This window comes from Rhinoderma darwinii, chromosome 6 (genome assembly GCF_050947455.1).
Source record: "Rhinoderma darwinii isolate aRhiDar2 chromosome 6, aRhiDar2.hap1, whole genome shotgun sequence".
Lineage (NCBI taxonomy): Eukaryota > Metazoa > Chordata > Amphibia > Anura > Rhinodermatidae > Rhinoderma > Rhinoderma darwinii.
The window spans coordinates 97356596-97374967 of NC_134692.1; the positions used below are offsets into that span (position 1 = coordinate 97356596).

General features: G+C 43.3%; 1 protein-coding gene across 2 annotated transcripts in view; it reads right to left on the bottom strand.

Annotated features, from left to right (window-relative positions):
• Nucleotides 1-5051: 5051 nt before the first annotated feature.
• The window catches only part of C6H16orf89 (chromosome 6 C16orf89 homolog), a 72163-nt gene continuing 58842 nt past the window's right edge, over nt 5052-18372 (bottom strand). For both annotated transcript variants that reach the window (XR_012849668.1, XM_075831305.1), the window contains 2 exons: nt 5886-5972; nt 5052-5193 (listed from right to left, as the gene is read on the bottom strand). Coding sequence is in view for 1 of the 2 variants with exons in the window: in XM_075831305.1 (XP_075687420.1) it covers nt 5187-5193; nt 5886-5972 (94 nt within the window). In the remaining variant the exon portion in view is untranslated. The remainder of the gene's footprint in view (nt 5194-5885; nt 5973-18372) is intronic.

The window sequence follows — 18372 nt, forward strand, 5'->3', positions numbered from 1 at the left end:
GCAACTGCCCCATTTCCCTTAGCTTTGTGTACCCTTGTCTGTTTGTCTCGTGCACTTACTGAGCGTAGGGACCGTCGCCCAGTTGTACCCCGTCGCCTAGGTCGGGTCGTTGCAAGTAGGCAGTGACAGAGTGGCGGGTAGATTAGGGCTCACTTGTCCGTTTCCCTACCCCCATCATTACATAATCACAAGCCCATATACCTAGTCTACCCTGGTCCCTGACACTACTATGGACCCCCTTGAGACCCTGGCTCAGCAAATGCAGGGTCTCTCGCTACAGATCCAGGCCCTGGCTCAGAGGGTCAACCAGCCTGAAGCTACCATGGTAGTGCCCCTCACCTCACCTCTTGAACCCCACCTCAAGTTGCCTGACCGGTTCTCAGGGGACCGGAGGACTTTTCTCTCCTTTCGGGAAAGTTGTAGGCTCTACTATTGCTTAAAGCCTCACTCCTCAGGTTCTGAGAGCCAGCGGGTGGGTATAATTATGTCCCGGCTCCAGGAAGGGCCCCAAGAGTGGGCCTTCTCCTTGGCTCCTGACGCCCCTGAACTTTCCTCCGTTGATCTGTTCTTTTCTGCTCTCGGACTCATTTATGACGAGACTGACAGGACTGCCTTTGCTGAGAGTCAGCTGGTGACCCTACGTCAGGGTAAGAGACCTGTTGAGGAGTATTTTTCTGACTTTAGGAAGTGGTGCGTAGCTTCTCGGTGGAATGACCCTGCCTTAAGGTGCCAGTTTAGGTTGGGTCTGTCGAACGCCCTGAAAGACCTGCTAGTTATCTATCCCTCTTCTGACTCCCTAGACCAGGTTATGGCTTTAGCGGTACGACTTGACCGACGTCTCAGGGAACGACAACTTGAACGTTTTTGTGTTTTCCCCTCTGACTCCCCCATGATGCCTCCCGAGGTCCCGTTGCTTCACTCTTCCACGGAAGACTCAGAGGTACCTATGCAACTCGGGGCCTCCGTGTCCCCCCGACAACGTAGAGAGTTCCGCAGGAAGAATGGTCTCTGCTTCTATTGTGGGGATGACAAGCATCAAGTGAACACCTGTCCTAGGTGTAAGAATAAGCAGCCGGAAAACTTCCGCGCCTAAGTGATCATCGGGGAGGTCACTTGGGCGCACAGGTATTTCCCGTAAATATGAAACGTAATAAAATCTTGCTTCCCTTTCAGGTCTCTTTTGGTGGTAGGTCTGCTACCGGCAGTGCCTTCGTGGATTCAGGGTCTTCTGCTAATATCATGTCTGTGGAATTTGCTATGTCTCTAGCTATGCCTTTGATTGATTTGCCTAAACCTGTCCCGTTAGTGGGTATCGACTCCACTCCTCTTGCTAATGGTTGTTTTACACAGCATACCCCTGTTTTTGAACTCCTTGTTGGCTCCATGCATTTGGAGCAGTGCTCTGTACTGTTGATGCAGGGATTATCGTCCGATTTGGTTTTAGGCCTTTCCCGGTTGCAGTTGCATAATCCCACGTTTGACTGGAATACTGGGGAGCTTACCAAATGGGGTAATGAATGCTTGACGTCATGTTTTTCTGTTAATTCTATTTCTCCCCCTGAGGAGGTGAACACGCTACCTGAGTTTGTTCAGGACTTCGCTGATGTTTTCTCTAAGGAGGCCTCCGAAGTGTTACCTCCTCATAGAGAGTACAATTGCGCTATCGAATTGGTACCAGGAGCTAAGCTCCCTAAGGGTAGGATATTTTATCTTTCTTGTCCCGAACGTGAAGCCATGAGAGAGTATATCCAGGAATGCCTGGCCAAGGGTTACATTCGCCCCTCTACTTCTCCGGTAGGTGCTGGTATCTTCTTCGTAGGGAAGAAGGATGGTGGTCTTTGGCCATGCATTGACTACCGTAACTTGAATAAGGTCACTGTAAGGAACCAATATCCCCTTCCTTTGATTCCTGATCTCTTTAATCAGGTTCAGGGGGCCCAATGGTTCTCTAAGTTTGATCTACGGGGGGCGTATAACCTTATCCGCATCAAAGAGGGGGATGAGTGGAAGACTGCGTTCAACACGCCCGAAGGTCATTTCGAATACCTCATCATGCCCTTTGGGTTGTGTAATGCTCCCGCGGTCTTCCAGAATTTCATAAATGAGATTTTAAGAGATTACCTGGGGGTATTTCTTGTAGTGTACCTTGATGACATACTGGTGTTTTCCAAGGACCTGTCCTCCCACATTGAGCATGTCAGGAAGGTGCTCCAGGTCCTTCGGGAGAACAAACTGTTTGCGAAAACCGAAAAATGTGTGTTTGGGGTCCAGGAGATAAAATTTTTGGGTCAAATCCTCACTCAGCCAAGGTCCAGGCTGTGGCAGAATGGGTCCAACCTGCCTCCCTGAAGGCATTACAGTGTTTTTTGGGGTTCGCTAATTATTACAGGAGATTTATTGCTAACTTCTCGGTCATCGCTAAGCCTCTTACGGACCTCACTCGCAAAGGTGCTGATCTCCTCCACTGGCCTCCTGAGGCTGTCCAGGCTTTTGAGGTCCTTAAGAAGTGCTTTATCTCGGCCCCGGTGCTGGTTCAGCCCAACCAAATGGAGCCATTTATCGTGGAGGTTGACGCATTCGAGGTGGGAGTGGGGGCTGTCTTGTCCAAGGGTACCAGGTCCCTCACCCATCTCCGTCCCTGTGCCTACTTCTCCAGGAAGTTTTCGCCCACTGAGAGTAACTATGATATTGGCAGCCGCGAACTCTTAGCCATTAAATGGGCATTTGAAGAGTGGCGCCACTTCCTGGAGGGGGCTAGGCACCAGGTAACGGTCCTTACCGACCACAATAATCTGGTTTTCCTAGAATCTGCCCGGAGGCTAAACCCGAGACAAGCTCGATGGGCGCTATTTTTTACCAGATTCAACTTTTTGGTTACCTATAGGGTTGGGTCTAAAAATATTAATGCCGATGCACTGTCGCGTAGCTTCATGGCCAGCCCTCCTTCGTAGGAAGATCCTGCTTGTATTTTGCCTCCTGGTATAGTCATTTCTTCTATTGATTCTGATTTAGTCTCGGAAATTGCGGCTGATCAAGGTTTAGCTCCCGGGAACCTTCCTGAGGACAAGCTGTTTGTTCCCCTGCAATTCCGGCTAAGGGTACTTAGGGAAAATCATGACTCCGCACTATCTGGTCATCCAGGCGTCCTGGGTACTAAACACCTCATTGCCAGAAACTATTGGTGGCCTGGGTTACCTAAAGACGTTAAGGCCTATGTCGCCACTTTTGAGGTTTGTGCTAGGTCCAAGACTCCCAGGTCCCGACCAGCGGGCTTACTACGTTCTTTGCCCATTCCCCAGAGACCTTGGACCCATATCTCCATGGATTTTATCACCGATTTGCCTCCATCTCAAGGCAAGTCGGTGGTGTGGGTTGTAGTAGACCGCTTCAGTAAGATGTGCCACTTTGTGCCCCTCAAGAAACTACCCAATGCCAAGACGTTAGCTACCTTGTTTGTCAAACACATCCTGCGTCTCCATGGGTCCCTGTAAATATTGTTTCGGACAGAGGGGTACAATTTGTTTCATTGTTTTGGAGAGCCTTCTGTAAAAAGTTGGAGATTGATCTGTCCTTCTCCTCTGCCTTCCATCCTGAAACTAATGGCCAAACCGAGAGGACTAATCAATCTCTAGAACAATATTTATGGTGTTTTATCTCTGACTGTCAATATGATTGGGTCTCATTCATTCCCCTCGCCGAATTTTCCCTTAATAACCGGGTCAGTAACTCGTCAGGGGTCTCCCCCTTTTTCTGTAATTTTGGGTTTAATCCACGGTTCTCCTCCGTTTCACCTGGTAGTTCCAACAATCCCGAGGTAGAGGTCGTTCATCAGGAACTGTGCACAGTCTGGGCCCAGGTTCAGAAGAACCTAGAGGCGTCCCAGAGCGTACAAAAAACTCAGGCTGATAGGAGACGTTCTGCTAACCCCTTGTTTATGGTCGGGGATCTGGTGTGGTTATCGTCTAGGAACTTGCGCCTTAAGGTCCCGTCTAAGAAGTTTGCTCCCCTGTTTATAGGGCCGTATAAGGTCATTGAAGTCCTCAATCCTGTCTCCTTCCGACTGGAGTTGCCTCCATCTTTTCGAATACACGATACGATGTGTTTCATGCCTCCCTCCTTAAACGCTGCTCCCCGTCCTTGGCTCCCTCGAGGGAACCTCCTGTTCCCATTCTCACCCCTGAGGGGGTGGAATTCGAGGTGGCCAAGATTGTGGACAGCAAGATGGTCCAACGTTCCCTCCAGTACCTGGTCCATTGGAGAGGATACGGGCCTGAGGAGAGGACTTTGGTACCTGCCCGGGATGTTCACGCTGGGGTATTGGTCAGGAAGTTCCACCTTCGTTTCCCCAATAAACCAGGTCCACTTAGAAAGGGTCCGGTGGCCCCTCATAAAAGGGGGGGTACTGTAAAGGATCTGCCAGGCACAACTTCTGTGTATACGCCCATAGGTAATCAGTCTGCACCTGAGTCTATGTCTCTGAGACTGACTCCATCTTCCACCACTCAGGATGGCAGGCTTAGGAGTGGGAGAGCCTATCGCAGCCTGGCCAGACGGAGCTAGCTCCCGCCCTCTGTCTATTTATACCTGCCTTTCCTGTTCCTCCTTTGCTTGTGATTCTTCCCGTGTGGTTTCCTGGCCCTGCTACAGCTTCTAACTATTTGATCCTGCTCCATACTGACTCTGGCTTACTCATTACTCTCCTGCTCTGCGTTTGGTACCTCGTACACTCCTGGTTTGACTCGGCTCGTTCACCACTCTTGTTGCTCACGGTGTTGCCGTGGGCAACTGCCCCATTTCCCTTAGCTTGTGTACACTTGTCTGTTTGTCTCGTGCACTTACTGAGCGTAGGGACCGTCGCCCAGTTGTACCCCGTCGCCTAGGGCGGGTCGTTGCAAGTAGGCAGGGACAGAGTGGCGGGTAGATTAGGGCTCACTTGTCCGTTTCCCTACCCCCATCATTACACATCTACTTCTCACAATAAATTTATCAAGACAAAACAGGCATATCTAATATCTTTCTTTTTTTTCTATAAGTTTTTCATTATGGTTCATTCCAAACACATTTGATAGGAAGGCACAGGACAAATAAATCCTTTTATATATATTTTTTTTACATGCATAACAATATTTGGATGATATTTTCCAACGACTCTTCTCTCACAATAAAGGATCTCTTCATATAGAGAATCAATATCTGAAACAAGACAAAACACACATATGTATAAGAGACAATTACAACAATATTTATATAAATTTCATGTATATATAAAAACAAGTAAATATACAAATCCAGCAAATACCCAGGAGGTCCATATAGATTCACCTGAAATCATGGCAAGCCGCTTATAGTATATGAGAAAATCAAATATGTGGGATATAGGCATAGTCTACATAAAGTCCCTTTGGGGACATTGTTTCTAAAGTGAAGATACACTCTAGTTCTTTTCTTTTAAGAGCCAATTCTCTGTCACCTCCCCGTCTGTTATAGGGCACTGAGTCAATTACTTTCAAACTTAATTGTTATGTATTGTGTCTGCACTCCAAAGTGTCTAGACACAGATAGATCACATCTTTTGGTATTAATATTGGACTTGTGGTTCCTCATCCTGAGGGTTACTTCAGTGGTGGTCTCTCCCACATATTGAAGGCCACAAGGACAACTCAATAGATAAATAGCAAACGAGGTCTTACAAGTGTAAAAACTTTTGATTTTAAAAGTTTTGCCTGTCTGCGGATGGCAAAAACGGTCACCCTTAATCATGTTGTTACACATATTGCATCCAAGGCAGGGATAACATTCCTGTTTAGGAGGGGCTAGAACGGTCTGAGGTCTCATAACCCTAGAACCAATATCTGCTTTCACCAGAATGTTTCTTAAGGTTTTACCTTTCCGATATGCTAACATCGATGGTTGTCGAAATTCCTGGAATGAAAAGGCACCAATCGCTTCGTAGAATATTTCCAATCTCCGAACTGGAGGTAGAGAAGGTACAGACAAAAGGTATTTGTATGCTCTTTTTTTTTTTGTTATCGCTTTGTTCCAACAGCAGTTGAGGTCTATCAAATTTTTTAGTTTGATCTTTGTAAATATCTAACATCTTTTTAGGACATCCTCTATTTAAGAATTTCATGCACATCTCATCTAGTCTAAGAGATAATTGATCTTCATTACTCACAATTCTTCTAAGCCTAAGGAGTTGGCTAAATGGCAATGACTTAACCATCGCTCTAGGGTGTCCACTATCATAGTGTAACAAACTGTTTCTATCAGTTTGTTTTTTTTAGAAAAGATGTCTGTAGTGAGAGTGCCATCAGATAATTGAATCCATGTGTCCAAGAATTCAATAGAAGAACTAGAAAAAGACATGGTAAATTGTATACCTGGACATATATTATTCAAAAAGACATGAAAACTTTTTAGTTCCTCAACAGAATCGGTCCAGATGAGGAAGACATCGTCTATGTACCGCCACCACCGGAAACCTTGACCAAAGTGGGGGAATACATAGATGAGGTCCTTCTCAATCAGCCGCATACATATGTTTGCATATGTGGGGACCATGTTGGACCCCATAGCCATACCCCACTTCTGCAAATAAAATGTATCGCCCACCACAAAAAAAATTTTGGAGTATACATTCCAGTAGTGCTCTTACAAAGTACATTTTTCTGTTTGAAAAGTCAAGTCCCATAAGGTAGTGAAGTATAGCTTCAACCATTATCTATAAAGGTATAGAGACTTCCCACATCAAGGACAGCAAGGATCGACTGGTCAGGGACCTGAAGAGAGCCAATCCTGGCCAGAATATCGGCGGTATCCTTGATGTAGGAGTCAGCCCCCATGGCAAATTGCCTCCAAATTTTGTCTAAAAACATGGCTGCTAGGACAAATAAGGAGTCACTACCTGACATGGTCGGGCATCCAGGTTTTTTTCCAGATCCTTGTGAATCTTGGGTAATAGGTATAACACCGGGGTAACCGGATGTTTAACCTTTCAAAAATTCACAAAGATCCTTGTCAATAACATTTTCCAATGTTCCAGTGAAACAGATAGTAATACCACACAAGATAGTTACTAGTTTACATTTCCCATATGTCTACTTTATGTTTGCATCGTTTCTTGAATGTCCTTTTATTTTTCTAGGACGTTACAAGGCTTAGAACTTTAGCAGTAATTTCTCACATTTTTAAGAAATTTTCAAATGGCTATTTTTTCAGGGACCTGTTCAGTTCTGAAGTGGCTTTGAGGGCCTTATATATTAGAGAGTCTTCATAAATCCCAGTTTTAAAAACTACACCCATCAAAGTATTCAAAACAGCATTCAGAAAGTGTCTTAACCCTTTAGTCGTTTCACAGGAATTAAAGCAAAGTGGAGGTGAAATTTATAAATGTCATTTTTTTTGCTGAAATTCATTAGTAATAATTTTTTTTCCTGTGACACAGATGGTTTTAACAGAGAAACACAACTTAGTATTTATTCCTCAGATTCTGCAGTTTTTTTTAGAAATATCCTACATATGACCCTAGTGTGCTAATGAACTGAAACACAGGCCTTCGAAGCAAAGGAGCACCTAGTGGATTTTCAGGCCTTTCTATTAAAAAATATTTTAGGTGCCATGTCAGGTTTGAAAAGGTCTTGTGGTGCCAAAACATAGGAAAAACTCTCAAAAAGACACCATTTTGGAAACTAAACCCCCTAAGGAATAAATCTAGGGGTATAGTGAGCATTTTTAAACCATAGTTTTTTTTTTGCAAAATGTCTTCGATTTAAGCCATAAAAATGAAAATCTGCCTTTTTCCAATAAAACATACAAGGTTTTTATTTTTACAAGGAATAAAGGAGAAAAAACACCCCAACATTTGTAAAGCAATTTCTCCCGATTACGGAAATATCCCATATGTGGTCATAAACTTATGTTTGAACACACGGCAGCCCTCAGAATGGAAGGAGCGCCATTTCGCTTTTGGAGCTCATATTTTGCTGGAATCGTTTTCGGTGCCATGTCGCATTTGCAAAGCACTTGAAGGACAAAAACAATGGAAACCCCTCAAAAGTTAAGCCATTTTGGAAGCTACGCCCCTTATGGAATTTATCTAGGGGTATAATGAGTATTTTGACCCCACTGATTTTTTCGCAGAATTAATTGGAAGAAGGCCGTGAAAATGAAAATCGAAATTTTTTCCCATAAAATGTAGTTTTAGCTTAATTTTTTAGGGGCTAAAGAAGAAAAAGCATTCCAATATTTGTGAAGCAATTTTACCTGAGCACGGCATTTCCCCATATGTGGTCATAAATTGCTGTTCGAACCCACAGCAGGGCTTAGAAGGGAAGGAGCGTTATTTGGCTTTTGAAGCCCATATTTTGCTGCAATGGTTTGCAATGTCACATTTGCAAAGCCCCTGCAGCCCCAAATCAGTGGAAACCCCCCAAAAGTGACCCCATTTGGGAAACTACACCACTGAAGGAATTTATTGATGGTTATAGTCAGCATTTTAACCCGACTGTGTTTTTGCAGAATTTAGTGTAATTATGCCGTGAAATTGAAAATGACATTTTTTCTGATAATGCGTGGAAATTTTCAATTTTTACTAGGAATAAAGGAGAAAATGCACACTAACATTTGAAAAAAATTCTCCCGATTACGGCAATACCCCATATGTGGTAATAAACTGCTGTTTGGACAAACGGCAGGGCTCAGGAGGGAAGGAGCGACATTTGGCTTTTGAAGCACAAGTTTTGCTAGAATAGTTTTTGGATGTCATGTCACATTTGCAAAGCTCCTGAGGAAACAAAACCCCCAAAAGTGGAAAAAAAAACAAAAGTGACCCCCATTTTGGAAGCTGAAGCCTTCAAGGATTTTATCGAGGGGTATAGTGAGCATTTAGAACCCATGTATTTTTGCTGCATTTAGTGGAATGAGGTAGTGAAAATGAATATCACATTTTTTTACACTAAAATGTTGAAATTTTTCATTTCCGCAAGGGATAAAAGAGAAAAAGCACCCCAATATTTGTAAAGCAATTTCTCCCGAGTATGTCAATACCCCACATGTGGTCATGAACTGCTCATTGGTCACACAGCAGGGATTAGAAAGGCAGGAGCGCAATTTGGCATGCAGATCTTGCTGATTTGATTTTTGGGTGTCATGTTGCATTTGAAAAACCCTGAGGTATCATCGTACAGTGGAAGCCCCCATTAAGTGACCCCATTTTAGAAACTACACCCCTCAAAGCATTTATCATTTGCCTGGACAAATGACAGGGCTCAGAATTGAAGATGCGCATTGGAGGTCTATTTTGGTAATTTTCACAGCATTGGCTCAAAATTGCAGGGCTCTGAGGTCAAATAGTAAAACAAACCCACAAGTAATGACCCATATCTTGGAAACTACACCCCGTAGGGCATATTAAAGGGGTGTAGTGAGCATTTTGACCCCAAGTGTTTTTTTATTAGAAATTAATGCGTAGCGGATGGTGCAAAGTAAAAATTGCAATTTTCAACTGATATGCCATTTTAGTGCACAATATGTTGTGCCCAGTTTGTGCCACTGAAAATAAATATCTCAAAAAAAGTTGAGAGGGTTCTCCCGGGTATCGTGATGCCACATATGTGGACATAAACTGCTATTTGGGCACTCTGTAGGGCTTTGCAGATTTTGCTTGGTAGTTTTTCTGCTTGGGGTATTGCTGGTATTTCAGTTTATAATGTGGGGGCATATGTTGGCTGTGCACAGTACATCAGGGCATAATAAGAGGGTTGAATAATGCGGTAAATAAATAATAATCTGCGGATGTGTGGCCAATGTCGCACTGATAAATGGTGCTCAATCTTATCCGCTTTTGAAACACTTTGCACATTTTGAGTTGCCATATTCTGAAATCCAGAACTTCTTTACTTTTTCTCCACCAAAGCTGTGTGAGGGCTTATTTGTTGCGGGACAATCTGTAGTTTTCAATGGTACCATTTTGGCTTACATGCAATTTTTCGATCAATTTTATTCCATTTTTTGGCAAGCAAGGTCACCAAAAACAAGCAATTTTGACAACATTTTTTACTCTTTTTTTTTTTTACAGTAATCACTGTGGGCTATAAATGACATTTTACTTTGTTCTGCGGGTCGATACGACTACGGTGATACCATATGTACACTACCGTTCAAAAGTTTGGGGTCACCCAGACAATTTTGTGTTTTCCATGAAAACTCACACTTATAATTATCAAATGAGTTGCAAAATGACTAGAAAATATAGTCAAGACATTGACAAGATTAGAAATAATGATTTTTATTTGAAATAATAAATGTATCCTTCAAACTTTGCTTTCGTCAAAGAATGCTCCATTTGCAGGAATTACAGCATTTCAGACCTTTGGCATTCTAGCTGTTAATTTGCTGAGGTAACCGGGAGAAATTTCACCCCATGCTTCCAGAAGCCCCTCCCACAAGTTGGATTGGCTTGATGGGCACTTCTTGCGTACCATACGGTCAAGCTGCTCCCACAACAGCTCTATGGGGTTGAGATCTGGTGACTGCACTGGCCACTCCATTACAGATAGAACACCAGCTGCCTGCTTCTTCCCTAAATAGTTCTTGCATAATTTGGAGGTGTGCTTTGGGTCATTGTCCTGTTGTAGGATGAAATTGGCTCCAATCAAGGGCTGTCCACAGGGTATGGCATGGCGTTGCAAAATGGAGTGATAGCCTTCCTTATTCAAAATCCCTTTTACCTTGTACAAATCTCCCACTTTACCAGCACCAAAGCAAACCCCAGACCATCACATTACCTCCACCATGCTTGACAGATGGCGTCAGGCACTCTTGCAGCATCTTTTCAGTTGTTCTGCGTCTCACAAATGTTCTTCTGTGTGATTCCAATCTTCCTCTGTCCAATGTCTGTGTGCTTTTGCCCATATTAATCTTTTCAGTTATGAGCCAGTCTCAGATATGGCTTTTTCTTTGCCACTCTGCCCTGAAGGCCAGCATCCCGGAGTCGCCTCTTCACTGTAGACATTGACACTGGCGTTTTGCGGGTACTATTTAATGAAGCTGCCAGTTGAGGACCTGTGAGGCATCTATTTCTCAAACTAGAGACTCTAATGTACTTGTCTTGTCTCTCAGTTGTGCAGCGGGGCCTCCCACTTCTCTTTCTACTCTGGTTAGAGCCTGTGTGTGCTGTCCTCTGAAGGGAGTAGTATACACCGTTGTAGGAAATCTTCAGTTTCTTGGCAATTTCTCGCATTGGAATAGCCTTCATTTCTAAGAACAAGAATAGACTGTCGAGTTTCACATAAAAGCTCTCTTTTTCTAGCCATTTTGAGAGAGTTTAATCGAACCAACAAATGTAATGCTCCAGATTCTCAACTAGCTCAAAGGAAGGTCAGTTTTATAGCTCCTCTAAACAGCAAAACTGTTTACAGCGGTGCTAACATAATTGCACAAGGGTTTTCAAGTGTTTTTTAATCATCCATTAGCCTTCTAACATAGTTAGCAAACACAATGTACCATTAGAACACTGGAGTGTTGGTTGCTGGAAATGGGCCTCTATACACCTATGTAGATATTGCATTAAAAAAACAGACGTTTGCAGCTAGAATAGTCATTTAGCACATTACCAATGTATAGAGTGTATTTCTGATTAATTTAATGTTATCCTCATTGAAAAAAATTGTGCTTTTCTTTCAAAAATAAGGAAATTTCTAAGTGACCCTTAACTTTTGAATGGTAGTGTATATAGTTTTTTTTATGTTTGGCAGCGTTTGCACAATAAAATCACTTTTTTATTAAATGATTTATTTTTTGTGTCACTATATTATGAGAGCCATAACTTTTTTATTTTTCATCAAAAAAGCTGTTTAAGGGTTTGTTTTTTGCTGGACAGGTTGTAGTTTTTATTAGTACTATTTTGAAGTACATGCGACTTTTTGATCACTTTATATTCTTTGTTTTGTGAGGAGTGGTGACCAAAAAAATATATCTTATTTTATTGTTTTGCGGTGTTCACCGTACCGGAAAAATAAGATTATAGATTTACTGTTTGGGTCGTTACGGACGCGGTGATCCAAATATGTGCACTTTTTTTAACGTTTTCATTTTTTTCCTATAATAAAAGACTTATTATAGAAAAAAAAGGCAGTGTTTGTTTTTTTTTAAAGAGGCTCTGTCACCAGATTTTGCAACCCCTATCTGCTATTGCAGCAGATAGGCGCTGCAATGTAGATTACAGTAACGTTTTTATTTTTAAAAAACGAGCATTTTTGGCCAAGTTATGACCATTTTTGTATTTATGCAAATAAGGCTTGCAAAAGTCCAAGTAGGCGTGTATTATGTGCGTACAACAGGGTGTTTTTACTACTTTTACTAGCTGGGCGTTCTGACGAGAAGTATCATCCACTTCTCTTCAGAACGCACAGCTTCTGACAGTGCAGACACAGCAGTGTTCTCGAGAGATCACGCTGTGTCGTCACTCGCAGGTCCTGCATCGTGTCGGATGAGCGAGGACACATCGGCACCAAAGGCTACAGTTGATTCTGCAGCAGCATCAGCGTTTGCAGGTAAGTCGATGTAGCTACTTACCTGCAAACGCTGATGCTGCTGCAGAATCAACTGTTGCCTCTGCTGCCGATGTGGCCGACACGATGCAGGACCTGGGGCAGGAAGTGAGTGAAGTCACAGCGTGATCTGCCAGAAGCTGGGCGTTCTGAAGAGAAGTGGATGATACTTCTCGTCAGAACGCCCAGCTAGTAAAAGTAGTAAAAACGCCCCGATGTACGCACATAATACACGCCCACTTGGACTTTTACTTTAAACACGCCCACTTGGACTTTTGCAAGCCTCATTTGCATAAATACAAAAATGGTCATAACTTGGCCAAAAATGCTTGTTTTTAAAAAATAAAAATGTTACTGTAATCTACATTGCAGCGCCTATCTGCTGCAATAGCAGATAGGGGTTGCAAAATCTGGTGACAGAGACTCTTTAATTTGAAACGTTTATTTTTACAGTTTTATTCCACTTTTTTAATGAACTTTTTATTAAACTTTTTGTTTTGTCCCACTAGGGGACTTGAAGGCCTGCACTTCTGATCTTTACTCTAATACATTGCACTACCCACGTAGTGCAATGCATTAAAGCTGTCAGTTATTCACTGACAGCAAGCCTATTAGGCCCCCAACTCTGCATAATGGTGTTCCATACGTGGCAGACCGGGAGGCAATTGTTAGGCCTCCGGTTACCATAGCAACGATCGGTAACCCTGCGATCACATCGCAGTGATACTGATCGGCCTGAAACCACTGAGATGCCGCGATCGCTTTTGATCGTGGCACCTAAGGGGTTAATGGCAGGGATTGGAGCTAGCTTTGTTCCCTGCCGTTACAGCACGGTGTCAGCTGTATCATACAGCTGACACCTGCGGCTGATGTCACAGGCTCAGCTTCTGAGCCTGCGCCATCCGGTTTCTGGGGACGGAAGCCTTTTAGGCCCTGCCTCCGAGAGGGATCTAACAGGTTTCGGTACGTGGCAGACAGGAGGCGATTGTTAGGCCCCTGGTCTGCCAAAGCAGCTATCGGAAACCCCACGATTACATTGCTGGGTTACGATCTGCTGGTAAACCCCATAGATGCAGCACTCGATTTGAGCGCGCATTTAAGGGGTTAATTGGCCGGATCAGAGGTTATTTACGGTCCTGGCCATGCAGCATAGTGTCAGCTGTAATATACAGCCAACACACGCTGGCGATGGTGTGGGCTCAGCTTCTGAGTTCGCACCAGCAACACAACATACAGTTACGTTGTGTTGCCTTAAGACCTTGGCGACAATAACGTAATAGTACGTTGTATGTCGCCAAGGGGTTAGGGATATTTATTTTTCTTTTAAATAATTTTTATTAGAAAATGCATAAGCAATTACAATGAGTCCGGATTCACACGAGTGTGCTCAGTCTGTGATATACAGTCTGCATGTCGACCGCATTTCCCGAACTGAACACATTGAAGTAAGCCGGGCTCCTAGCATCCTAGTTATCTATAACGCTAGGAGACCCTGCATCGCTGTGGAAAAACTGTCCCGTACTGTATTCATGTTTTCAGTACGGGACAGTTTACTGCAGCGAGGCAGGGACTCGTAGCGTCATAGATAACTATGACGCTAGGAGCCTGGCTCCCTGCACTGTGTTCGATCCGGGAAATGCGGCCAACATACGGACCATATATGACGGACTGAACACGCTCGTGTGAATCAGGCCTAAGTCAAAACATCAGTTAGCAACTTTTCCAGTTGGGAGACCATCCAACAAAGATAAATGACCACTATAACATTACAATGACAAGTCAGAACATACAGTGAAGGAAATAAGTATTTGATCCCTTGCTGATTTTGTAAGTTTGCCCACTGTCAAAGTCATGAACAGTCTAGAATTTTTAGGGTAGCTTAATTTTACCAGTGAGAGATAGATTATATATAAAAAAAAAAACAGAAAGTCTCATAGTCAAATTTATATATATTTATTTGCATTGTGCACAGAGAAATAAGTATTTGATCCCCTACCAACCATTAAGAGTTCAGCCTCCTCCAGACCAGTTACACGCTCCAAATCAACTTGGTGCCTGCATTAAAGACAGCTGTCTTACATGGTCACCTGTATAAAAGACTCCTTTCCACAGACTCAATTAATCAGTCTGACTCTAACCTCTACAACATGGGCAAGACCAAAGAGCTTTCTAAGGATGTCAGGGACAAGATCATAGACCTGCACAAGGCTGGAATGGGCTACAAAACCATAAGTAAGATGCTGGGTGAGAAGGAGACAACTGTTGGTGCAATAGTAAGAAAATGGGAGACATACAAAATGACTGTCAATCGACATCGATCTGGGGCTCCATGCAAAATCTCACCTCGTGGTGTATCCTTGATCCTGAGGAAGGTGAGAGCTCAGCCGAAAACTACACGGGGGGGAACTTGTTAATGATCTCAAGGCAGCTGGGACCACAGTCACCAAGAAAACCATTGGTAACACATTACGCCGTAATGGATTAAAATCCTGCAGTGCCCGCAAGGTCCCCCTGCTCAAGAAGGCACATGTACAGGTCCATCCATATGTAGTGCAGTGTATTAGAATAGCGATCAGAGCCTCCTGCCCTCATGTCCCCTAGTGGGACAAAGTAAAAAAAGTGTGAAAAAGTAAAAAAAAGTTGTGTAAAAATAAGAAAATAAAAGATTTAAAAGTAATAAAAGTAAAAGTCCCCCTTTTTCCCTTATCAGTTCTTTATTATTAATAAAAATATATAAATAAACAAATAAACTATACATAATTGGTATCGCCGCGTCCGTAACGTCCTGAACTACAAAACAATGTCGTCATTTATCCCGCGCGGTGAACGCCGTAAGAGAAAATAATAATAAACCGTACCACAATCACAATTCTTTGGTCACTTCACCTCCCAAAAAATGGAATAAAAAGAGATCAAAAAGTCGCATGTACCTAAAAATGGTACTGATCGAAACTACAGTTCGTTACGCAAAAAATAAGTCCTCGCACGACTTTCCTGATGGAAAAATAAAACAGTTATGGCTCTTAGAATAAGGTAACACAAAAAATTAATTATATTTTACAAAATGTATTTTATTGTGCAAACGCCATAAGACATAAAATAAAACTATAAACATCTGGTATCACCATAATCGTATCGCCAAGCAGAATAAAGTGAATATGTCATTTATAGCGCACGGTGAACGCTGTAAAAAAAATTGAATAAAAAACAATAGTAAAATTGCTGTTTTTTTAGTCACCACGCCACCTAAAATTAGAATAAAAACTGATCAAAAAGTTGCATGCACCCCAAGAAAACTACAATGGATTCCTCAAGGTCTCTAGTTTCCAAAAAGGGGTCACTTTTGGGGGGTTTCCACTGTTTTAGCACCACAAGACCTCTTCAAACCGGACATGGTGCCTAATAAATTAAATTAAATTAATTAAATGTCACCTCTACTTTGCTCTAAATTCCTGTGAAACACCTAAAGGGTTAATAAACTTTTTAAATGCTGTTGTGAATACTTTGAGGGGTCTAGTTTCTGAAATGGGGTGTTTGATAAGGGTGTCTAATATATGGGCCTTTCAAAGCAACTTCAGAACTGAACTGTAACCTAAAAAATTAAATAAAAATGAGGCAATACTTCGCTTCTTACATTATGCTGATAATGAGCAGCGCCCACCCCGAGATGACCCCAGTTTTGACCGTTTGTATAAACGGAGACCCCTATTAGACCATTTCAGTGCCCGGTTTTCACAGCATTGACCCCCGAGAAGTGTATTTCTATAGATGAATCCCTGGTACATTTGAAAGGGAGGCTTCAATTCCGCGAGTACCTGCCGGGTAAGAGGGCACGGTATGGCGTGAAGATGTATAAGCTGTGCGAGAGTGCATCAGGGTACACCTACAAATTTAGGATATATAAAGGGAAGGACACCAGTACTCAGCCCCCAGAATGCCCCCCTTACTGGGAGTTAATACAAAAATTGTGTGGGATTTGGTGCACCCACTGCTGGACCAGGGTTACCACCTCTACCTGGATAATTTTTATACCAGCGTCCCACTCTTCAACTGCCTCGCTTCCAGAAGTCCTGCGGCATGCGGCACTGCTAGAAGAAACCTGAGAGGCCTCCCTAAGACTCTGCTTGGGCAAACTCTCAGAAGGGGTGAGAGCAGGGCACAATCTAGCAGCAACATATTGTGTGTCAAGTACAAGACCAGGGAGATGCCACACCAGTACCCATGTACCTGTACGAGGTACCAGTACAGGGACCCCAAAACTAGACTGCATCCTGGACTACAATAGGTACATGGGAGGGGTGGACTTGTCAGATCAAGTCCTGAAGCCTTACAGTACTTCTGGAAGCGGGGCCACAGGCATCGTACCAGGGCAACACTTTTTAGGAGAAGTTCCTCAAACTGGCAAGAAGGGAAAAAGTCAAGAGGTGCAGAGTCTGCTATAAGAGGGGGATAAGGAAGGACACAATATATCAATGTGACGCGTGTCCCGAAAAACCAGAGCTCTGTATGAAAGAGTGTTTTAAAATTTAGCATCCATCCCTTTATTTTTAATTTACCCCAGTTTTACTCGCTCTGATCCACTTCGCACAGCTTACCCCTCCTCATCTTTCCCCTCTGAGCCCTGCTGTGTGCCCAGGCAGCTGATAACAGCCACATGTAGGGTATTACCGTACCCGGGAGAGCCAACATTACAGCTCCGGTGGCGCATGCTGGGCACAATATATCGGACACTGAATTGGCATATATGTATAGAAAATTGCAAATTTCACTCTGCACCAACTGCTGCACATTATCTTTTACACAATACCTGTGGGGTCAAAATGCTCACTACACCTCTAGATGAATTCCTTAAGGGGTGTAGATTTTAAAACAGGGTCACTTCTTGGGGGTTTCAACTGTACTGGTACCTTAGGGGCTTCTGCGTACAAGACTTAGCACCAGAAAAGCTCCAGTAGGCCAAATGGTGGTCCTATCCTTCTGAGCCCTGCCGGGTGCCCAGGCAGCTAATAACAGCCACATGTAGGGTATTGCCGTACCCGGGAGAGCCCACATTACAGTTTATGGGGTGTATGTCTCCGGTGGCACATGCTGGGCACAATATATCGGACACTGACATGGCATATATATAGAAAATTGCAAATCTCACTCTGCACCATCTGCTGCGCATTATCTTTTACACAATACCTGTGGGGTCAAAATGCTCACTACACCTCTAGATGAATTCCTTAAGGGGTGTCGTTTTTAAAACGGGGTCACTTCTCGGGGGTTTCAACTGTACTGATACCTCAGGGGCTTCTACACACACGACTTAGCACCAGAGAATTCCCAGTAGGCCACATGGTGGTCCTTTCCTTCTGAGCCCTCCCATGGGCCCAAACTGCAGTTTATCACCACAAATAGGGTATTGCCACACTCAGGACAAATTGGGCAACAAAATGCGGTATTTTATTCCTTGTGAAAATAAGAAATTTTGAGCCAAAACTACCTCTTATTGGAAAAAAAAATTTTTTTTTAATTCACAGCCCAATTCAAATAAATTCTGTGAAAAAACTGTGGGGTCTAAATGGTCACAACACCCATAAATAAATTATTTGAGGGGTGTAGTTTCCAAAATGGGGTGACTTCTGGTGGGTTTCCATTGCTTTGATACCTTTGGGGCTCTGCAAATGCGACATGGCACCCGAAAACCAATCCAGCAAAATCTGGGCTCCAAAGAACACATAGCGCTCCTTTCCTTCTGAGGCCTCCCATGGGCCCAAACGGCAGTTTATCACCACAAATGGGGTATTGCCGCACTCAGGACAAATTGGGCAACAAATTGGGG